This window comes from Oncorhynchus masou, chromosome 29 (assembly GCF_036934945.1).
Source record: "Oncorhynchus masou masou isolate Uvic2021 chromosome 29, UVic_Omas_1.1, whole genome shotgun sequence".
Taxonomy (NCBI): Eukaryota; Metazoa; Chordata; class Actinopteri; order Salmoniformes; family Salmonidae; genus Oncorhynchus; species Oncorhynchus masou.
This window is the reverse complement of record NC_088240.1, coordinates 9,627,362-9,652,361: the sequence shown is the minus strand read 5'-3', so window position 1 is coordinate 9,652,361 and position 25,000 is coordinate 9,627,362. Positions and strand designations below refer to the sequence as shown.

The 25,000-nt window shown below is 45.1% G+C and overlaps 1 protein-coding gene across 1 annotated transcript in view; it reads right to left on the bottom strand.

Moving 5' to 3' along the window:
* The window catches only part of LOC135518965 (tensin-1-like), a 511,087-nt gene that overhangs the window by 14,125 nt on the left and 471,962 nt on the right, over positions 1-25,000 (bottom strand). The window contains 10 exon segments of the mRNA XM_064943949.1: positions 3,970-4,065; positions 4,475-4,606; positions 7,273-7,359; positions 8,408-9,541; positions 9,544-9,863; positions 10,096-10,273; positions 11,496-11,597; positions 14,663-14,801; positions 14,935-15,128; positions 22,398-24,023. Coding sequence (XP_064800021.1) covers positions 3,970-4,065; positions 4,475-4,606; positions 7,273-7,359; positions 8,408-9,541; positions 9,544-9,863; positions 10,096-10,273; positions 11,496-11,597; positions 14,663-14,801; positions 14,935-15,128; positions 22,398-24,023 — 4,008 coding nt within the window.

The window sequence follows — 25,000 nt, the reverse complement described above, 5'->3', positions numbered from 1 at the left end:
ACCAAACCATACCAAACCATAACATACCATACCCACCCCATACCATACCATACCATACCATACTATACCCACCCCATACCATACCCACCCCATACCATACCATACCATACCATACCATACCATACCCACCCCATACCATACCCACCCCATAACATACCATACCATACCATACCAAACCATACCATACCCCTCCCATACCATACCATACCATACCCACCCCATACCATACCATACCAAACCATACCACACCATACCATACCATACCCCTCCCACACCATACCATACCATACCCCTCCCATACCATACCATACCATACCATACCCACCCCATACCATACCATACCAAACCATACCATACCATACCATACCCACCCCATACCATACCATACCATACTATACCCACCCCATACCATACCATACCCACCCCATACCATACCATACCATACCATACCCACCCCATACCATACCCACCCCATAACATACCATACCATACCATACCATACCAAACCGTACCATACCATACCCCTCCCATACCATACCATACCATACCATACCCACCCCATACCATACCATACCACGCCCACCCCATACCACACCATACCATACCATACTATACTATACCATACCATACCATACCATACCATACCATACCATACCATACTATACCCATACCATACCATACCATACCATACCCACCCCATACCATACCCACCCCATACCATACCATACCACACCATACTATACCATACCATACCATACCATACCCACCCCATACCATACCCACCCCATACCATACCATACCATACCATACCATACTATACCATACCATACCATACCATACCATACCCACCCCATACCATACCCACCCCATACCATACCATACCCACCCCATACCATACCATACCCACCCCATACCATACCCACCCCATACCATACCCACCCCATACCATACCATACCATACCCACCCCATACCATACCCACCCCATACCATACCATACCATACTATACCCACCCCATACCATACCCACCCCATACCATACCATACCCACCTCATACCATACCCACCCCATACCATACCATACCATACCCACCTCATACCATACCATACCATACTATACCCACCCCATACCATACCCACCCCATACCATACCATACCATACCATACTATACCCACCCCATACCATACCCACCCCATACCATACCACACCATACCATACCAAACCATACCAAACCATAACATACCATACCCACACTCACCCCATACCATACCCACACTCACCCCATACCATACCCACACTCACCCCATACCATACCCACCCCATTACATACCTACACTCACCCCATACCATACCCACACTCACACACCCAACGTCTCAATTCAACTTCCGTCCCTCCCTTTAGAACATAATTCAATGAGTATAGTCTAGGGGATAAGGTTTCTTCAATAAGCCCATTTTTAGACTGATGCTGTCTGACTGGTTCAGTCATCTCTAACTGTGTGCCTGGGTCAGTAGCCATCTCCCTGTGGTTCCTAGTAAGAGGAGTCTGACACGCACATATGGTGCCTTCAGAAAGTATTCACACCCCTTGACTTTTTCCACATCTTGTTGTGTTACAGCCTGAATTTTTAATGGCAAAAATTAAGATGTTTGAATGTTTTTAGAAATTATAAAAAAAAAAATGAAAAGCTGAAATGTGTTAACATAATACGTATTTAACCCATTTGCTATGACAAGCTTGTCATCGGGGAGGCAGCGTAGCCTAGTGGTTAGAGCATTGGACTAGTAACCGGAAGGTTGCAAGTTCAAATCCCCGAGCTGACAAGGTACAAATCTGTCGTTCTGCCCCTGAACAGGCAGTTAACCCACTGTTCCTATGCCGTCATTGAAAGTAAGATTTTGTTCTTAACTGTCTTGCCTGGTTAAATAAAGGCAAAATAAAAACAAATAAAGAAAATCAGCAAGGACTGGGGAGTTGTCTAGGATCAAAAATAAATGGAATAGAGCTAAGCACAGGCAAAATCCTAGAGGTAAATATGGTTCAGTCTGCTTTCCAACAGACACTAGGAGATTAATTCACCTTTCAGCAGGACAATAATGCAAGGCCAAGTATACAATGGAGTTACTTACCAAGAGGACATTGAATGTTCCTGAGTGGCCTAGTTACAGTTTTGACTTAAATTGGCATTAAAATCTATGGCAAGACTTGAAAATGGTGGTGCCTCCCGAGTGGCGCAACATTCTAAGACGTGTCACTACTGACCCGGGTTTGATCCCAGGCTGTGTCACAGTCAGCCGCGTCCAGGTGACCTATGAGCAGGCACAGGATTGGCCGAGCGTCATCCGGGTTAGGGGAGGGTTTGGCCGGCTGGGACGTCCTTGTCCCATCATGCTCTAGCGACTCCGGGCGCATGCACGCTGACTCGTATCGCCAGGTGTACGGTGTTTCCTCCAATACATTGCTGCAGCTGGCTTCCGGGTGAAGCAAGCAGTGTGTCAAGAAGCAATGCAGCTTTTGGCAGGGTCATGTTTCAGGGGACGCATGGCTCTCGACCTTCGCCCCTCCCGAGTCCGTACGGTAGATACAACGATGGGACAAGACTGTAACTACCAATTGGATCCCAAAAAGGGGTAAAAAGTTGTAAAAAAATATCATAATAATACAAAAATTACAATTAAAAAAAAACTTTTTTTTTTGTTGTAAATGGCCGTCTAGCAATGATCAACAATCAACTTGACTGAGCTTGAAGAATTAAAACAATATATTAATGGGCAAATATTGTACAATCCAGGTGTGCAAAGCTCTTAGAGACTTACCCAGAAAGACTCACAGCTGTAATCTCTGCCAAAGGTGGTTTTAACATGTATTGACTCAGGTGGTTGAATACTTATATAAATCAAGATATATTAGTATTTTATTTTTCAGTAATCCCCCCCCCCCGCCCACACAACAAATAAATAATATATATATTTTACGTTGATATTACAGAGTATTTTGTCTAGATAAAAATAAAATATAATCCATTTTTATCCCAATTTGTAACACAACAAAATGTGGAAAAAGTCAAGGGGTGTGAATACATATTTCATATCGAGATTTGACACTTGGATCGACTTGAGGAAAAAAGGGCTGCAAAAACGACCTTCATTTAACAACAGCTAAGATGTGGGAGGGAAGGGAGCTCGCTACCAGACCAGGGTTCAAATGCAAATATCATTATAACTACTTTAAAGCCCGCCAATCTGGCATTCCAGGCAGGAAAAAGCAAATGCTAAAGTATTTGAAATATTTCAAATAGTATTTGAAACCAGGTCTGGAGTTTGGTTGGCTAAAGCCAGACTCCCACGCACCTTCTCAGAATTGGCTCCTGTAGATTTAATGAAGCTGACGTAAGACACAGCCCTCTGGAAACATGCTATTTTTGATCATACTTTGGCACAAGGAGGAACTTTTGCTTATTAAACACCTACACGTGCATGCACACACTACTCGTCTCACACCCACACACACACACACAGACACCAACGCACGTAAGGCGGTCTCTGGATGAAATTAGAGAGGAGAGCATTTGAACCATACTAAATTACTTTGACTGATCCCATCCTATAATTAGGATTAAACATCATGGGATGGGAGAAGGTCGGGACAGGGAGAGCACTGAGAGGAGATCATCAGACCAATACAGCCAAGAGTTAGTCACCTCAACCACATCATGAAACTCATGTCTGGAATTGACTCTTCTCTTCCCCCGGTTACCGTATCTGAGAAACATGCCATGTTGTTGTCGGAAGGACCGGTCCTGAAAGGTCTGAAAGAAATATTCTATTGTCTCTAAAGACTTCTTCAATCCACCCATTTTCTCCCCACTTCCCTCTCAAAACGTCAGAGGGACGATCTCCTCCTTCAATGCTCTCCTTGCCTCCCCTGGTGTGCGTGTGCACATGTGTGTAGGGGTTAAATGTGACTCACCAAAGTAAGGTTCGTTGGGACATCCTTTCAGTTTCACTCCCTTAGGACTCGTCTCAATCAGGAAGTGCCTCACCAACTCGTTAGTGATGTCACCAGCTACAGGACAAACAACACAGCGGTGAACAACACCGCAGAGAGACAGTTTTTAGTTCTATGTAGACATCACCTCATATGGGGAAGTATTATATAGTGTAGTTATTATATTGGTAATGATTTATTTCTTTAACCAACAACAGACCAAACACTAAAATATAATGTTTAACGTTCTTGGATGATCTTAGTGGCTATTTAAAACTGTTCTTTTGGCAGATAAATAAAATGTGTTTACACAGAACATTCTCGCCCTTCGTGTTTGTGTGTGTGTGTGTGTGTGTGTGTATATAGGACACACACACACCTATCCCTTCTCTTCTAGGATGGTTCTCCACCATCAGTTACAGGGACAGTGTGATGTTATATTATTAACCAGTATATGGAAGATGGAGCCCCATTGGTGATCTAGTACCTTTCTTGGACTGCTGAGCAGTAGAAGGAGGAGGAGAGGCCACCTTCATGGCCAGGCCATAGGCCCCTCGGAAGGAGTGACTGTCCCGGATGACAAAAGCACCTGGCTCCTTCTCTCTCAGAAGGCCAATGGCTGCAATACACGATAACACATGATTCAATAAAATACCACTTCAATTATCCACGCAGGTGCAAGTAAGAAGGAGGACAGGGAGAAAGCAAGGAATATGTAAGAGAGAAATGGAAGATAAGGAGAGGGAGAAGGAGGAGAATGAGAAGGAGGAGAGAGGAAAGGAGGAGAGGGAGACATTGGAGAGGGGGAAGGAGGAGAGGGAGAAGGAGGAGAGAGGGAAGGACGAGTGGGAGAAGGAGGAGAGGGAGAAGGTAGAGAGAGGGAAGGAGGAGAGGGAGAAGGAGGAGAGAGGGAAGGACGGGAGGGAGGAGGAGAGGGAGAAGGACAAGAGAAGAAGGGGAAGGAGGAAAGGGAAAAGGAGGACAGGGAGCATAAGTAGAGGGAGACGGAGGAGAGATGGATGGAGGAGAAGGGTAGGGAGAAGGAGGAGAGGGAGAAGGAGAAGAGGGAGGAGGAGAGGGAGAAGGAGGAGAGAGGGAAGGAGGAGAGGGGGAAGGAAAATGAGGAGAGGGAGAAGGAGGAGAGAGGGAAGGAGGAGAGGGGGAAGGAAAATGAGGAGAGGGAGAAGGAGGAGAGAGGGAAGGAGGAGAGGGGGAAGGAAAATGAGGAGAGGGAGAAGGAGGAGAGAGGGAAGGAGGAGAGGGGGAAGGAAAAGGAGGAGAGGGAGAAGGAGGAGAGGGAAAGGAGGAGAGGGAGAAGGAGGAGAGGGGGAAGTAGAAGGAGGAGAGGGGGAGGGAGAAGGAGGAGAGGGAGGAAGAAGGAGGAGAGAGAAAGGGAAGACAGGGATGAGAGGGAGAAAGAGGAGAGGGGGAAGGAGGAGAGGGAGAAGGAGGAGAGGGAGAAGAAGGAGAGTGGGAGGGAGGGAGAAGGAGGAGATAAAGGAGGACAGGGAGGAGAGGGAGAAGGAGGACAGGGAGGAGAGGGAGGAGGAGAGGGAGGAGGGGAAGAGGGAGAAGGAGAAGAGGGAGAAGGGGAGGAGGAGAGGGAGAAGGAGAAGAGGGAGGAGGAGAGGGAGAAGGAGAAGAGGGAGAAGGAGGAGAGGGAGAAGGAGGAGAGTGGGAGTCGGAAGGGGAATTGGAAACTTTCCATGGCGAGGAGGGCCTTTTGTGATCCCATATTTCAACGTAACTACAGGGGAGAGCAGAAATCTGTTGTCTATTCGACAAAATAACTTTTAATGCGTCTGTAACATGCAATTCTATATATCCCTATGTGTCCAAATATGACATTTTAAAGACTTTAAGTAAGACAGATATTGCTACATCACATGCAGATGTTCCCGGGCCTTAATTGAGTACGTATGGTGTGTGTTTCTGTGTCTGTGTGTGTCTGTTCGCGAGTGCGTGTCTCTGTGTGTGCCTGCCTGTGTGTTTTCGTTTGTGTGTGTGTGTGTGTGTGTGTTTCTGAATGTGTGATGTCAATACAGCAGAGCATGTGCTTGTGTTTAACACAGATGATGTAATCCAAAAGGAGAGAGCAGAAGTAGATGTGGGGGCCAACAGCAGTGACCTCACAGTGACCTTACAACAGAACACAACACAATAGAACACAACACAATAGAACAGAAACCGAACAGAACACAACACAACACAATAGAAAAGAACACAACAGAACACAATAGAACACAACATAACAGAACAGAATAGAACACAACACAACAGAACAGAATAGAACAGAACACAATAGAACAGAACACAACAGAACAGAACACAATTGAACACAACAGAACACAACACAACACAATAGAACAGAACACAAAAGAACACAACAGAACAGAACACAACATAATAGAATAGAACACAACACAACAGAACAGAATACAACAGAACACAATAGAACAGAACACAACAGAACACAACTGAACACAATAAAACACAACACAACAGAACATACTTGGACAGAACACATTAGAACACAACACAACCGAACAAAATAGAATAGAACACATCATATTAGAACAGAACACAATAGAACACAATAGAACAGAACAGAACACAACATAACAGAAAATAACAGAACACAACACAACAGAACACAATAGAACACAATAAAACACAATAGAACAGAATAGAACAGAATACAACAGAACACAATAGAACACAACACAATAAACACAATAGAACTCAGCACAACAGAACACAATAGAACAGAACACAACAGAACACAATAGAACACAACGCAACACAATAAAACACAATAGAACAGAACACAACATAACACAATAGAACACAACACAACACAACATAATAGAACACAACACAATAAACACAATAGAACACAGCACAACAGAACACAATAGAACACAACACAACAGAACACAATAGAATACAATAGAACACAACACAACACAATTGGACAGAACACAATAGAACACCATAGAACAGAAGAAAACAGAACACAACACAACACAATAAAACACAACACAACAGAACTGAACAGAACAGGGTAAATTAGGGCATGTGTGTGTCGGGGTGGATGTGTCAGGTGGATCCAACAGGGTTTAAATCAAACACACATCCTAACTATCTCACGGTTAACTAAATAAAGAACATTCTCGGCCACATTTGATCTTAGATAGGCCTTATGCTAGCTAGAAGAACAACTAGTGGGATAAGATAACTATTGTTACGTTTAATCTCTTCCCCCATGACAACATTAAGACTCACCTTGTTCACGGGAGATATCAGGCTTGTACCAGAACTTGGACGTATCCTGAACAAACTTGACATTCAGCCTGGTCTCTGGACTCCCGTCTAGGACAAGAAATTAGAAGTTGTGTTGAAACCATGACATGTCGACTTACCTGGCATTTCCACAGTAACCCTTTGATTAGGCCATATTTAAAAGGGTATGTTTATACGAACGATACTGCGTGAATCCTGCATGTCACATTACATTGAATCAAGTCTTGGGTCTCTGTGATTTATTTATTTAACCTCTATTTAACCAGGTTAGTCTGGTTGGGATAAGCATCTATTTTTCAAGAGAGACCTGGACCAAGAGAGCAGCAGTGATGCTTCACGAGGGTCACCCTGACCAAGAACAGTCAAAGATAATCTATAAATCAACTGAAATCAGCTCCTTATTGTGTAGAGATTAGTCAATCTGCGCTATCAGCGAGTTACCTCCTCGAGCCAACTCTCGCAAACAAGCCAGTATCTATATCTGCGACCATATAAGTAGTTGCTGTCAGTATACTCAGTATGACACAGAATGGAGCTGTGAAACCACGCAGAAATGGCCGCCAACCAAGGCTCTGGGCCAGATGCCAGTTCTATCTCAGGCTGGGCTGCCTTGGAGTGCATTCATTCCCTCATCTGGTCTGCAATGTGTTTACAGAGAGAAGTAAGTCCAACTGAGCTCCTGCTCGGCTAAAACCATTGGAGTATGACCACATTCACGTTACCTCACTATACTTTACTAGAACTAATCACTTCATCTGGTTTCACTGAAAAACTAGAGTAGGAAAACAGATGGATTTACATTGTAGTTAGGTAGTTAGGTACTAGTGTAATTATACTTCAGCAATGCAATGGGTAACAATTTTCACAAACATCTTATTTGTAGAAATAACTCAATTGTGGCTAAACACATATCAAAAGTTACCCCCCAAAAATATTGTTTATGAGATGGTAAAATCAGCTTAGTTTCATGTTAATTACCCACTTTAAAAAAAACATATTGTTCTTGAAAATACACTGATCTTTACTTCCTGTTTTGATAGGGATGACTGTGCTAGTTGGGGATGCTCTTTGCTGCGTCAGTAGCTACGTTTTAAGAGGGTTTTCAAGCTGGTCTTACCAGTCATGTTAAGCTTGGAGAAGTCTGGCAGTGTATGAAAGTAGCTAGTGCTGGGTGTGCTGCCTCCACTCGACATGGGGGAGGACACTTTCCCATTCAGTGTCCCGTACGAGAGCCCCCCGTTGGGCCTCTCCCCAATGGACATTCGCCTCTTCTCCGGTAGCTGGGGCTGAGCCTGTGGGGCCGGACTGCCCTGCCGTACCCCCATCATCATCCCCTCGTCTAGATAGCCCGCGTGGGAGACGGGGAAGGAGGGTGTGGAGGGCGGGTTGTACCCAGAGGAGCAGCTCTGACGGGACAGGGTGCCCTGCCTTTCATCCGGGGTGGTGTAGCCGCTACTATGCAGCATTGGGTGTCGGTCCAGACTTGGACTGCATTGTGACATCTGGCCGAGGGACGGGTGTCGGCTCAACACCGGACTACTACCATTGCCCTGCTGGTGAATGAGGGATGGATGTAGGTCCAGAACTGGACTACTCTGGATACTGGACTGGATGGGTTGGCTGTAGGTGAGAGATGGATGTAGGTCCAGAACCGGACTACTCTGGATACTGGACTGGATGGGTTGGCTGTAGGTGAGGGATGGATGTAGGCCCAGAACCGGACTACTCTGGATACTGGACTGGATGGGTTGGCTGTAGGTGAGGGATGGATGTAGGTCCAGAACCGGACTACTCTGGATACTGGACTGGATGGGTTGGCTGTAGGTGAGGAATGGATGTAGGTCCAGAACCGGACCACTCTGGATACTGGACTGGATGGGTTGGCTGTAGGTGAGGGAGGGCTGGCAACTGAGCATGGGGCTGTCCTGGGAGGCCTGCATCAGGGACGGTTGTTGGCTCAGCACTGGGCTAGACTGTGTCCCCTGGGACACACATGGGTTATAGTGGCGGCGGCCCAACAAGGGACTTCCTGTCATTACCATCCCAGTGATCCCAGACTCCACAAAGCCATTGGCCGGAGAGGGCTGGTGGCCCATGACAGGGCTGCACTGATTGGTGGGCTGTTGCCGATGTTGAAGGGATGGGATGCTAGATGAGGTGTTGGGGTCACGATGCAGTGTGTGGAGACTTCTTGATCTTAACGAGGGGAGGATGGCCACAAGGCTTTCCCGGGCAGATGCCTCTGGCTGGAGCGAGGGGGGCTGGGGTCCGGGGAGACATAGTTCCCCATGAGGCCACTGTGACCCAAGTCCCAGGAGGGTGTGGTGGTGGGGGAACACAGGTAAGGCAGGGTGGGGTAGGTGGAGCTCAGGTAGGAGGAGGTGGGGGTTCCCAGGGCTTGCAGGAAGGGAGATGGGGAGCCCAGGGCCTGGAGGTATGGGGTGGGAGTGGCAATGGGGATAGGGGTGGGGGATTTGATGGGATACGTGCCCTCGGAAGGAAAGGAGCGTAAGCTGGAGTCAATGGACGCTTGCGAGGGGATGATCGCACTGCTGTCAGCCAATGGGTGTTCTCTGATGGAGCGAGGGGTGGGGTGGGGAGACATTCATGAAACACAGCGTTTAGAAAGATACCTACAGTAGAATTAAATACATGCGGTAATAACATCTATGGTCCCTTGCTATCTGTAAATGTAGTATAATTCAGGAACATTGGCTCCTTATCAATATCATGTACTGGAACCAGTGTATGTTTCATGTCACTTAATCTACAGTATGACTTAATGTTGTTTCTTTTCGTACTCACCCCTCTGATCTGTGGATGGGGCTGCAGCTAGACAATAGGGGGTTGAGGGTTGGGGAGGGGTCAGGGGTCGTCTGCCTAGCCAAGGTCCATCCTGGGGGGTTGAGGGTCACGGGGGGTCCTGCTGGTCCCCCGCCGGCCACAGCGGATCTGGCCACTGACTCCACGTAGCTCAACGGCTCTGAAGAGATACAGAGTTGGCCATTAAGGCTGATTTCATTACTTCATTATACTGTCGCGTAGATAATGCTGGCTTCACAGGAATGTTGCACTTGCCCCCTAAACAGTGACACTGTCCTTGTAAACATGCCACCATGATCATTTATCTTTTACATTTCAAACATTCTTTGTTTTCTTCACCTACTGAATTCATTATCATAGAGTTGCTTTGAAATCAAGTCATCCTGTACTTTGGGGAAAACAGTGTGTGTGTGTGTGTGTGTGTGTGTGTGTGCGTGTGCATGTGTGCGTGTGTGTGTGTCAACTCTGAAACAGTTGGTCTAGCGGTTAGGAGCATTGGGCCAGTAACCGAAAGGTTGCTGGTTCAAATCTCCAAGCCGACTAGGTTAAATATCTGTCTGTGCCCTTGAGCAAGGCATTGATCCCAGATTGTTATTGTAAGTCGCTCTGGATATCAGCGTCTGCTAAATTACTCAAATGTTGGAAACAGTCAGCATAGAAGGAACAACAAAGCAGAGGGGTCCCACATCTCATGAGCCAAGTCAAACATCTCTCCTAGAACCCTCATCCAGTAAGGAGATCTTATTGCTCCTGCCTCTACTAGAAGCAAACACTACATAAAGGCCAAGAAGAGAGGATGAAAAAGAGCACATGATCATTTATTAAAATGATATTTATTGGGTCTCTCTCTCACATTTAGCCTGTCGGCTGTGTAAATATGGGATTCAAAAGGAAGCGTAGCTTTGAAGACTGGATTAACATGCAACGCCTATGAAGATGGGCCATAAATCAAGATTTTATACACATTCCTAGGTCACTAAAATCAACCCCAATATAACCACATATGAGACATAAACAATGTTCAATTGTACTGGTGAGCTGACCAAGAAAGAGGGCTTGTAAAACCAAAATGAAGAGGTGATTTATACAGTGAAGGGGCTACAGTTATAGTTTAACGGGTAAACAGTAGACATGCTCAATGACCATGTTCCTACTTATGTTACTAGTATCTCAAATGAAAGTTAGGTTGCTATGCTAACATTAGTGAGGACTCAAGGGTGTAGCACTATGCTAACAAATGCTTATATTTTAGCACTATGCTATGTAAGTAACACAATGCCATGCTAACGTGCTACAGAGGGTGCATGATGCTATTCTAACAGGCTCTTCCAGCCCATGAATGGAGCACTGCTATGATAATAGAATAAGTTATGCTAATTCACCTGATCCACTCTGGTTGAGGTGGATCTCAGCTGGGTTGTGGGGTTTGAGGCCCAAGGCAGAGAGAGGGGTCTTCATCAGACCTGGAGGGGAACGAGCTTGGCCTAGGAGAAAAACAAAGAAGCATAACACTTTGGCAACATGACTTAGCATGACTTAGCATGACTTAGCATTTAGCATGCTTCACTACAACAGTCTTGACAGTAAACACCTGTGCTTTTCATGTTGTACCTCTGTGTGTGTCTGTGTCTCTGTGTGTGTGTGTGTGTGTGTGTGTGTGTGTGTGTGTGTGTGTGTGTGTGTGTGTGTGTGTGTGTGTGTGTGTGTGTGTGTGTGTGTGTGTGTGTGTCTGTGTCTGTGTGTGTGTGTGTGTGTGTGTGTGTGTGTGTGTGTGTGTGTGTGTGTCTGTGTCTCTGTGTGTGTGTGTGTGTGTGTGTGTGTGTGTGTGTGTGTGTGTGTGTGTGTGTGTGTGTGTGTGTGTGTGTGTGTGTGTGTTTGCTGGTTTGTATCTACGTAAGGTACGAAGCCTACATTCATTCAACTGTCAGAATCCTGAATTCCAAGACAGGTTGCTCATTGCTGCACGTGTTCTATGAGCTCATCAGATGCCTCTTGAATAGAAACATAAAGGACTGGTTTCACGGACCCAGAATAACCATGGTCCTGGAATAAAAAGCTCAATGGAGAACACTGTTTGAAATATATTTTTAGTCCAGGCCCGGGAAAGCCAATGTGTGTGTTTTCATAATGGTGCGTACAGGTGCTGAGCTGTCAAGACATCACAACAACAAAATGTGACACGGTGACACAAAACAACATGTGTAATATCATGATGGACACTGCTAGAGGTGTGAGGGGTGTGCCCATGCCACATGCTCTATGGGAGGGCCATGCAGGTGACCTATCACAGTGTGAAAAGCCTCTGAGTGACACTGTCACAACACACATAGCAGGACGTGAGCAGAGGTGCGCCATGCACACAAATGCAGAGCAAGCCACTGAAGCGTGACAACACAGATACAAAGAAAATAACAGTGACTCACTGACATGCAGTATGTGTGTGTGTGTGTGTGTGTGTGTGTGTGTGTGTGTGTGTGTGTGTGTGTGTGTGTGTGTGTGTGTGTGTGTGTGTGTGTGTGTGTGTGTGTGTGTGTGTGTATGACTGTGTGTGTCTAGTGTGTGTGTGTGTGTGTGTGTGTTTGTGTGTGTGTGTGTGTGTGTGCGTGTGTATGACTGTGTGTGTCTAGTGTGTGTGTGTGTGTGTGTGTGTGTGTGTGTATGACTGTGTGTGTCTAGTGTGTGTGTGTGTGTGTGTGTATGACTGTGTGTGTCTAGTGTGTGTGTGTGTGTGTGTGTGTGTGTGTGTATAACTTGTGTGTGTGTGTGTGTGTGTTTGTGTGTGTGTGTGTGTGTGTGTATAGCGTTAGTGTGTGTGTGTGTTTGTGTGTGTGTGTGTGTGTGTGTGTGTGTGTGTGTGTGTGTGTGTGTGTGTGTGTGTGTGTGTGTGTGTGTGTGTGTGTGTGTGTGTGTGTGTGTGTGTGTGTGTGTGTGTGAGTGAGAGAATGACCATTAGTGAATAAGTGTATGTTTCCTTAATGTGGTGTAGACCTCAAGTCCAGAAGGGGCTCCTATGTCTTAAGAGGTACTGCTCTTCAGTGGCATGCTGAGTAAAGTGGTGCAGGATGCTATGAAAGGCAGAAGGGGAGAGCTGAGGTCACTTAGCCTCGACCAACATGGCCGACACCAGTGAGACTCTGGACGTGCGTCATCCTCCACTTACCAAATAATCCCAATCAATTCTTTGTTCTGTATGACAACCTAAATTCCCTACTTTTTTCATGTTGGGCAAATGGGAATTGGTTGGGGGGGGGGCTCTAAATGTCTAGAGCTGATATGGGACCGTGGATGTGCCGGTGATGTGGATCAGGGTAGCCCTAAACACTGGTCCAAACATCAGCTTTCCATACCCCTAATAATATTGAATGTGGGATGTATACTTGAGTTACAGCATACTACTAGTAGATGCATTTAAGTGGAAACATACTTGACTTGAATCTTCTTACATTGAAAGAGTAAATAAATCATAAATCTTCATGGGAGTCACACCTTTGAGGGTGTTTTTAGGGCCTTGCTCAGGGGGAGATGAGGTAACTGTTAGAGATGCTCACTGACATGGTATTTAAAGGGATAGTTCACTCCATAAATCACCACAGTCAAACGTTTCCTGACCTCAAAAGTAGTCTAATGCCAAGATGAAGCCACAACTCACGCTATTGTTTGTGTGCAGATCCAGCTCGGGGCGGCAACTGAAAGGTTGTTAGATCAAATCCCTGAGCTGACAAGGTAAACATCTGTCGTTCTGACTCTGAACAAGCCAGTTAACCCACTGTTCCTAGGCCATCCTTGTAAATAAGAATTTGTTCTTAACTGACTTGCCTAGTTAAATAAAGGTAAAAAAAATGTTAAATGCCTTAACATGAAAAGTCAGGCTCTGAATAAAATCAATAAATTAGACAGCGCCTATCTTTCAGAGGTATCTACTAAATACATCAGAAGACTTGTGGAGTCCCAGGACATGTTGATCTGTGGATGGCAGCACATTTCCCATCACAATGAATTACTGCCTGGAAGGCAGGAGAGAAGTGGGATTCAGTCTGACAGGATGACTTGGGCTTTTCTATTAGCTGAGGCAATGGCAAACAATGTGGCCTTATTAGGACTTATCCTGCCTTCACCACCTACTCAAATCTGTCTGAATGGGTTTGAAATGAATTTGGTCATGTGGGAAATGTAGTTAACTAGCCCTGCAGCCTATTATGTTTTGAGATGAAGAGGAAAAATGTTATAATTGAATAATTAAAACCGACCAGATAAAGCTCGACTAATTCCACCCTGAAGTTATTGATCATAATATCAGTTGTATAGTTTCTACACTGTGGACCTGTACACACCTGAATGTAACATGGCATTCTCATGATGTCTTATAATAGCCTATACAGTTAGACTTTCGATTTGTTTCGTCATATAGGTCAAATGTAATGCTACTTCCTTCTGTAAAACATTTCTGTAGATGTTCACACCAAGGTAAACGCTGAACATCATGAAATATTCCCTATGGTAAAAGCCCTGAGTTCCACAGCTCACTCAGCCAGCCAGAGGGGAGACTTACACAGGTTGAAGTAAGGGGTTTGCGGCGAGACGGGGAAGGCAGGGGTATGGGGGAACACCTCACCACCAACAGTGGGCGTGGGGCTGATTTGGCCTCCATCCAACTCCTCAAAGGCCTCTCTGTAGCTGTGGATGTGTCTCTGGAGGGAGGGAAAACACGGAGACACGCACAGAAACACACATATATTAGTTTTCATGATGGCCATCACATCTCTATAATCATAACGTGAGACACACTTGAGAAGGTTAGGCCTAGGAGCGGGATCATTCTACCTCCTTGGGACGCCCCCCGGGATTTAGCGCTATGGTGTTGACGAACTCCGGGGAGACGCAACGAATAGGGGAGCGGACCGGGGGTTGGTAGGAAGAGCTTTCGTCGTGGCCGTTGATGCATTGTCTCTCACTAGTGGTGCGGTGATGGGGCTGGGCCGATGCCTCGTCCAATGACGTCCCACAAGACTGGACACCTGCCAAGATCATTCAGAGGTCACATTTGATCACAAATCGCTCACATTGCACACAAGTGGTTTGTAAACAGACATCATTATCATGCAATTCTTCACTGCAAACCGGCAATGTTTCGAACAGCCATTTCTCCACAGGAACGACATAATAGGCAAACAGTTACAATGTAACCTGTTAGAAACGGGTTTCAAAATGCTACTTGTTGAATAGTCGGATCAGAACTTTCTCACTACAATCAGGCACTGTTTATAAGAGCTCTGGGGTTGTTCAGTTGGGAACAGTGAGGATCAATGTTGTCCTTGAAAGCCACAAGATTATCAGGAACTTGCTGGTACATCAGTCTACATTTGTAATTGTTGTTATCTGGGTAATGCTCTGTGGCGGTCGCTAATGTTTTGGATGAACCTCAAAGGGTCCAGTAAGCTGATTTCAATGGGCAGGTTTGGAGGGAAGGAGAGAGAGCTGCCAGTGTAAAACAAACAGGATTTGTGTAAGAGCGTTATCCTAATGTGTTAGTTCCTGCATGGCCGGGTGAGGTACTTTAGGTGGTTTTGCTGAAAACAGGTAGTGACTGTGGGGAAGGAACAAGGAGGGGGAAAAAATTGAAACAGGCACAATATGTGGAGGGAAGGTTTTTGGAGGGAAGGTTTTTGGAGGGAACATTTAGAGGGAACTTGTTTTTGTTCATTCGTAACCATAGACGTTAGGTTAATGTAAAGATTCTACCTATTGTATGTTTTGTGTCAAATCCAGCTTTTCATAAACATATGTTAAATGTTTCCCTGGGTTCTTCAAGTTTAAAGTAAATATTCTCTTTGAGATTCACTGAAAATTGCGCATAAACATCTCCATTGCTTTTTAAGTTCAGGTATAATGCAATATACTCTGTAGCAATAGCACTGACTGTCTGCACAACAAACTATCTGTCTGGTTCATGGATTCTTCTGGCCTGAAGTTCTGACACACCGTCCCGAAGATGGAAAAGCATGCAAACACACCCTAGTGAGAGAGTCGACTGTTATGGAAACCGTGAAAAATATTTACGAGCCCTAGCTCAGCCTCTGGCTGGATAAACCAGCCGATATATCCACAGGGGAAAAGTTAGCGATAGCGTTAGCCTGCAGCTGTGGGAAACTAAGATGGTTATAGATCTGGCCTCTTTGGTCATACAAGAGTCAAACTTTCCTTATGTGTTTGGGTACTCCAAGTCATATTCATGACTCTGAGGAGACATCTCCATATTCCACAACCTTACCGCATGTAAAAAAAAAACTACACAGGGGTTTTGGAGGTGGTATCAAAGGATGGCAGTCTTCGAAGAGGCCAACTAACATCCTGTCTGTCTAACGCACAACACTGTATACACATCAACAGAAATCTAGTATAACTACAGCCTTTTGTGCATATCCGATTCAAATCTGTTATTTTTGCTGCAGTATGAACAGCCAAAAAGCACATATATTACTAGCCACATTTCAAATCCCCTTTGTGAAAAAAAACAGACACATATCTGATTCATGGCCATCCGACTTGTGTCAAATCTGATGAATTTGCCCTCATGTGGTTTTTAGACTGTTATTTGGCATTTATTGTCTCTTGCTAGCTCCTCTGTTGACAGTCTGTCAAGAGCATGTAGTAGCTTACTAGCTCGTGAGTTTTTTATCCAACTTTCCAAATTAGTCATTTTTGGCTAGCCACATCAGTCAACTAGCTAGCTAGGTCACTGTTTAGCTTTTTAGCACATTCACTCATTTGTTTGTAATCTTATCCTTTTGAGTCTTTAAAAGTGTTCTTATACTACGATTTTGAACATTCAAAGCAACTGGGAAACGTCCATGACAGGTATTGTTGTCACCTTATAACTTGTTACATAATTCTGAGTGATAGGAAGCATGAGCACCACCACCAATCAGCCTACACCACTGCGCACAAACCCGTCGTTACTATAACAAGTAGCGTTGCCATGTCACATTTAAGTCATTTACATTTAAGTCATTTGGCAGACGCTCTTATCCAGAGCGACTTACAAATTGGTGAATTCACCTTATGACATCCACCTTATGACATGTCACCAAATGACTGTTGTCTGAACACACACAAATCCTATTTGGTCACTTGTAACTTGTAGTTTGGACAGTCAGTATTCCAAAACGGATTTGAAAAACAAAACTGATTTGAGCATTAAGGCGTGCAGTGTGAACAAGGCTAAATTGTATTTTGTCGGAACCCAATTTTCTGCATACCTAAACAGTACCGTGACAAGATCTAAGAATAGGATCTAAGAGTAGGCCTAAAACAGCAAAACCTGCACACATGCCATTCATATGCCCATTTATTTACTCTTGATTTTCCTCGAATGGTGCGGCTTAAGTAGTGTCACATTTTTATTTTATTTTTTATTTCACCTTTATTTAACCAGGTAGGCTAGTTGAGAACAAGTTCTCATTTGCAACTGCGACCTGGCCAAGATAAAGCATAGCAGTGTGAACAGACAACAACACAGAGTTACACATGGAGTAAACAATTAGCAAGTCAATAACACAGTAGAAAAAAAAGAAAGTCTATATACATTGTGTGCAAAAGGCATGAGGAGGTTGGTGAATAATTACAATTTTGCAGATTAACACTGGAGTGATAAATGATCAGATAGTCATGTACAGGTAGAGATACTGGTGTGCAAAAGAGCAGAGAAGTAAATAAATATAAACAGTATGGGGATGAGGTAGGTAAAATTGTCCAGGCTGGGTTCAGATTGTGATTTGTGGATCGAGGAGGGGCATTGTTATATACATTTCAAGCACTGGTGCGTGAATAGTGTGTAGCTGGTAACCCCCCCTCCCAAACGGGCCTGGAATCACGGAAAACAGATGGACCCAGTATGCACAGCGGAGCCTGTCAAACACTGTGCCGTTGCCCTGGTGATGGCTAATAGCTTCCAGCTGTTGCAGCGGAGATTCCCAGGATATATTTGTGGAATTGTCTTCTCCCCCTCCCCCTCGTTTCTCAACCGTATTAACACAGATATTGTATTGAATAAAATGGATCCAAGGCATAGGAAATGGGATAAAGTATTTTATGAAGACAGGACTAGCACTCATCTCCCTACACCGCGCTGTGAATATGCTCCTGTGAGGGACTATGTTATGGTGAGGAAGGGTTATCTGGGGTAAAATTAAGGGAAATTCCCTTCAAAGTAATGTATTGAATAGATTGCTTGCATATCTATGTACTGTATGTATCCAAATACCCAAACAAAGTGTTTTTCTTCCTGTAGACCAGGTCTGACAGCCTCAATTTGTCAGGGCAGGCTCTCTACAAGGTGTCGAAACCATTCCACAGGGATTCTGGCCCATGTCAACTCCAATGCATCCCACAGTTGTGTCAAGTTGGCTGGATGTCCTTTGGGTGGTGGATCATGCTTGATACACACAGGAAAATGTTGAGCATGAGAAACCCAGCAGCTTTGCAGTTCTTGGTACAAAGGCACTTAAATATTTTGTTTTACCCATCACCCTCTGAATGACACACATACACAATCCATGTATCAATTGTCTCAAGGCTTAAAAATCCTTCTTTAACCTGTCTCCTCCCCTTCATCTACACTGACTGAAGTGGATTTAACAAGTGACCTCAATAAAGGATCATAGCTTTTCCCTGGATTCACCTGGTCAGTTTACCTCATGGAAAGAGTAGGTGTTCTTAATGTTTTGTATACTCAGTGTAAATAGAATGGATGTGGTCATTCATTACAGTCCTTGGACTCCCAGGGCGACTCAGACTTTGTGGAGTACAGTACAGTACTCTGTAGACCACTCCAGGCTCCTGAAACAAAATAACTGTGCATCCTATTCTACCTCTTCTAATGAACAGATAAGACCTTCACAATGTTTTCAAAAGGGAGTCTAAAGCAGTCGTCCCCATAGATTTAGTGCCCTTTGCTTGTGATGGAAATGTTAAAAACAGAAGATGGAAAGAGCAGCCTTGAAAGAGGCCAGTGTCCCTGGCCTTGAGTATTGTTCCCTGGAGGTATGTTGTGACATGCGCTCTGCCTCGAGTCTGCACAGAGACACCTTTGTGCTTCCTCATTTCGTCCTTCTAAAACTTAAATATTACCCAAATGCTTTTTTTGTGTTGGGTCGATGCCTTAACCTTGAGAAATAAACATCAAACTGCTTCCTCCATCAAACAGAGATGAAGGACAGTTTTTTTGTTTTACTTTTATTTAACCAGGCAAGTCAGTTAAGAACAAATTCTTATTTTCAATGACGGCCTGGGAACAGTGGGTTAACTGCCTGTTAAGGGGCAGAACGACAGATTTGTACCTTGTCAGCTGGGGGGGTTTGAACTCTCAACCTTCCGGTTATTAGTCCAACACTCTAACCACTAGGCTACCCTACCTCCCTGGTGTATTGGAAAACTGGACATTAGATAACATTGACATAGCAAGAGATAGAGAGAGAGAGAGAAACAGAGCAAGAGAGACAGAGAGAGACAAGACAGAGAGAGACAGTGAGCGAGGGAGAAAGAAAGATAATGAGGAAAAAAAGAGAGTGAGGCAGAGACAGAAAGAAAGGGATATAACAGGAAGCAACAAATGCAAACAGCAAACTAGCAGGCAGTGCCATGGAAAAACAGTCAGCAAGGTTCATTTGGAAGAGGAGTCAGTGGGGTAAAACAGGGGAGGAGAGGAGGAAGGGAACGAACCAGAGAGGGAGAGGGAGTGACGGTGCTCAGACTGAGGAGGCGTGAGTCGGCGTCGCGTTCGGGCCGAGTACTCTGGTTAGAGCAAAGGGTATAATTGGAGTCGGCAGAAGAATGAGGAGGAGGAAGATGATGAAGATGAGGGAGAATGAGGAGGATGAAGATGATGCAGAAGAGAGAGAATGAGGGAGAGGTAGAGAGATGAAGAGATGGTTCACAGAAAGGAAAAATATAAGAAAAGTTATTTGCTAGTTTATAAAAACGTACAGAATTACAATCATAATCGCTCACAATATGACAGAAATGTCAAACATCTATAAGATAAATTACTGACATAATCATTGACTATTATGACATGATCAGTGACTATCATGACATGATCAGTGACTATCATGACATGATCAGTGACTATCATGACATGACCAGTGACTATCATGACATGACCAGTGACTATCATGACATGATCAGTGACTATCATGACATGACCAGTGACTATCATGACATGAGGGGTGAATATCATGACATGATCAGTGAATATCATGACATGACCAGTGAATATCAGTGAATATGTCAGTAATACTAGAGAGCAATATTCTCTCCTATAGTTTGTTATTTTACAGTAATGTGTGTTGTGAATGCCCTATAAATAAAGTTGTATTAGTACTATGGTGGTTTTATACACAAATCTATCTCTGTTTGGCCATATGGGCCAGACAGAGGGGTGGCAGGTAGCCTAGTGGTTACAGCGTTGGACTAGTAACCGAAAGCTGACAAGGTAAAAATCTGTCGTTCTGCCCCTAAACAAGGCAGTTAACCCACTGTTCCCCAGTAGGTCATCGCTGTAAATAAGAATGTGTTCTTAACTGACTTGCCTGGTTAAATACATAAAATAGTTGTATCACTGTCTGGCCATAGTGGTGTAAAACAAAACACCTGTCTGGCCATAATGGTGGTTATTGTGTATAAAAGCACGATAGCATTATCACTGTCCGGCCATAATGGTGTTTATTGTGTATAAAAGCACCATAGCATTATCACTGTCTGGTCATAATGGTGTTTATTGTGTATAAAAGCATTATCACTGTCCAGTCATAATGGTGCTTATTGTATATAAAAGCACCATAGCATTATCACTGTCCGGTCATAATTGTGCTTATTGTGTATAAAAACATTATCACTGTCCGGTCATAATGGTGCTTATTGTGTATAAAAGCATTATCACTGTCCAGTCATAATGGTGCTTATTGTGTATAAAAGCATTATCACTGTCCAGTCATAATGGTGCTTATTGTGTATAAAAGCATTATCACTGTCCGGCTATAATGATATTTCACCGAAACTCATCATTTCAGAATCAAGAAGATATTCAACTCCATTATTGTAACAGTACCTGTCTTACAGTTGAATGAGAGCTGTCCCTTCACAGCTTAGCAATACATTTCCATATCACTAGTCTCTGTTGGCTTTATGGCAGGTTTCCACACTGCAGAACTGTGTTTGGTTAAGCCAGAGAACTTGCTCCGTTGGCGAGAGCTCATCCTGTGAGCATGTGCGATGACTGATGAGCTCACTGCTAACGCAGACTGTCATGAGATGCGATTAGCTGAAATATGCACTTTGGAAAGCTTGTCAAGCGGGACAACTGCCATGTATGTAAGGTACATGGGTTGTTCTCCTGGAAAAGGGTTGGCCACCCAGGCAGAATACATTCAAATGGTTTCATAATGTCATTGACAGGTTACCCTTGTGTTTGTTGGCATAGTGCTGCATTACTATTAAAAACAATTTCAGTGAGGCTTATGAAGCGCCGTAGCATTGTGAGGTCACAATGGCTTCATTGTGACCTCACGGGGCTTATATCAACACCAACACCGGTGCACCAAGCTGTCAAGCTGACCTCCCATTGGATATTCTGAGGGGTACTCTGGTGTTTTTACAGATACATGTTGTATCGAGAGATGTTTTCTGTTCATCGCTTTGTGAGGTAAAATTTTTTAATTAAATAAAAAACTGTAAAGGAAAGAATGTGTCATACGTGCTCAGTTTCAGGAGAAAACTATTACCATGTTCTCTGTTAGCGTCTCATACATATTCATGAACATTTGTTGTTTCTCTCTTTATTACCCTAATGTGTTCTCGACTTGAATATCACTTCCTGTTTCCTTTGTTTATGAAATCACACCTACTGTGTCCTCGACTTGAATATCACTTCCTGTTTCACTTGTTTATGAAATCACACCTACTGTGTCCTCGACTTGAATATCACTTCCTGTTTCCTTTGTTTATGAAATCACACCTACTGTGTCCACGACTTCAATATCACTTCCTGTTTCATTTGTTTATGAAATCACACCTACTGTGTCCTGAACTTGGATATCACTTCCTGTTTCCTTTGTTTATGAAATCACACCTAATGTGTCCTCGACTTGAATATCACCTACCTGTTTCCTTTGTTTATGAAATCACACCTAATGTGTCCTCGACTTGAATATCACCTACCTGTTTCCTTTGTTTATGAAATCACACCTACTGTATATGCCAATGACAACACATGAGTTCTGCAGTCTTACCTGACACACGCTGGGCTACTAGGCCCTCCACGTTGAACGCTTCATCAGGCTCTGCATCTCTGGGATTGGGTGATGAGAACATGGCACTGGGGCTCTGTTGGGGCTCCCAGAGATCCGAGGACAGGGACGGGTACATGATGCTGGGGGGGTACACGTTGATGGGTTTCAGCTGCAGCTGGCCCACGCTACTGGGGACCTGGGTGGGAGAGCTGGTTCTGGCTGCCCCTTGGCTGGAAGATTCAGAGGGGAAGCCAGGGGTGGGGGCTACAGAGGGACCAGGTTGGTAGGTGGCTGTTGGTCTCTGGATGGCAGAGGGCTCTGGAGACGTGGACGGCTGGAAAGGGGAGGACCTCAGCATGACCTGAGCAAGGCTGGGTGCAGGGCTTCCTGAGATAGCTGAGTCAGCCTGGTAGGAGGGCCTGGCCAGGGACTGGGAAAAGGATGGTTGTGTGGTCACCACCTCCTTGTTATCTCCCAGGGCACTCTGGGACATCGGCACTTGCCCCAACAGGTGGCCAGGGTCCAGGTCCAGCATCAGCAGGTTGAGCGCCTCAATAGACTGCTCAATCTCCTGCTGCGAGGCAGTCTGCTGTTGGGGGAAGTGGGGCATGCTGTGGTGGCTCTGTAGAGGCATGGAGGGTGGAGGAGAGCCAAAATACACCCCGTCCATCACCGGCTCTTCTGGGACGCCATATTGCTGCCACACGTTGAGCCCACGTTGGACGGCGTTATGACTGCTGGTGTTGCGTGCTGGCGCCCGAGGGAGATTCTGGTCTGCACCGAATGACTGTGAGCGATACAGGTTTCCATTCTGGCTGATAATGTAATCGCTCACCGGGGGAACTGACTCACCGGTCCCATCCTGAGCTGAGCAGAGGCTTCGCACTAAGGTGACGGGAACCTGGTCAGCCACATCATGTGAGCCTATTGCGACATTGATGAGAATGTTTTCCGGGGGCCTGTCTGGGATGCTCCTCTCTAGATAGGGGACCTTGTCATGCCCGTTGATAACCGTCTCAGCCTGGTAGTAGAGGTCTGCTGGCGTGGCTCCTCCCTCCAGGGATGACAGAGTGCCCAAGCTATCCATGCTGTTACCTTCCTGGCTGGTGGGCAGTTCCACCTCGTCATCCAGAATATCTGTTTCTCTGTCCATGCTGCTGTTGTGGCCATTCACATGAACTTGGGCGGGCACCAGGTGTAGTATTCCCCCTCCCCCTAGTCCTATCCCCATCCCTCCGCCCGATGGAGAGGACAGGTAGCCCTGGCAATGCATGGGGCCCTCCAGGCCACTGAGCAGCTGCTCCAGCTCCTGCTTCTCCTGGGGACTGATGAGCTGGACGGCCAGGACCGTGCCCGAGACTGGGGCCTCTTCCTGGGCGGCTGGCGGCTGGCTCACTGGTGGGGCTGCTGCTGCTGGGGCTGGCTCATCAGTGCGGTCGGTCTTGATGGAGGCGGTGGAGTTGCCTGAGTCGCTGCTCACCGACAGGGCGTGGTCAACCGTGGGTAGGATGTGTTCGGTGGCGGTGGGCAGGAGGTCGTTGGCAGTGACCACATCCTCGATGGACTCCTTCTTGCGGACTTTAGCATAGGGGCTGCCGTCCAGAGGGCCCTGGGTGTGTACGACGTCTGGGGAGAGAAAGACATGGAGAGGAAGAGGGTGGTTACAAAAAGATGGAGAAGACTGCACAGTATCTTTAAGTATAAAACATATTTAACCCTTATTTAACTTGGCAAGTCAATTGAGAACAAATTGTTATTTACAATGATGGCCTGGCCTCCTGCAGGGATGGGGGCTGGGAATAAAAATAAAAGTATAGGACAAAACACACAGAGAGACCTAAGACAAGAACATAGCATGCCAGCAAAACATGACAACACAGCACATGATAACAACATGGTAGCAGAACAAACATGGTACAAATACTATTGGGTACAGACAACAGCACAAAGGGCAAGATGGTAGAGACAAGCAGCCACAACTGTCCGAAAGAGTGTCCATGATTGAATCTTTGAATGTAGAGATAAAACTATCGGGTTTGAGTGTTTTCTGCAGCTCGTTCCACTGCAAGCTCGTCGCTAGCTGCAGTGAACTGAAAAGAGAATCAACCCAGGGATGTGGATACCTTTATCAGAATGTGACTGGCAGAACAGGTGTTGTTTGTGGATGATGGAGGGTTGCAGTATATCATGTATAATGGTAAAAATGTCATGTACTATATATTATTCAAACGTTTTTGGACATATAGTGAATATTTTTGGTATCATGAATATAATTTTTTTCAGCGAAACAGACCTGTAATACTGATAAAGCAACTAAATCCAGTAGAATTGACTAAAACAGAATGTTTCAAGAGGGAGGAGAAGAGAAGGGAAAAGGAGAGAGTGAAATAGGTGGTGAAGTTGTAATTTCTCAGTGTGACAGCGATGCCAAAACAGCTGCTGTTAAACTGGGTACTGGCCCACTTCTGCCTATTTTACCAGCCTCTCTCTGACAGTAAATAAGAACGGGTCTGTGGTATGCAGTGTGGAAAAAGGGATGAAATGCCAAAAGCCTGGCACTTTATCAAGCCAATACCACTAACACCACCTGAAAAGTCTTGGCC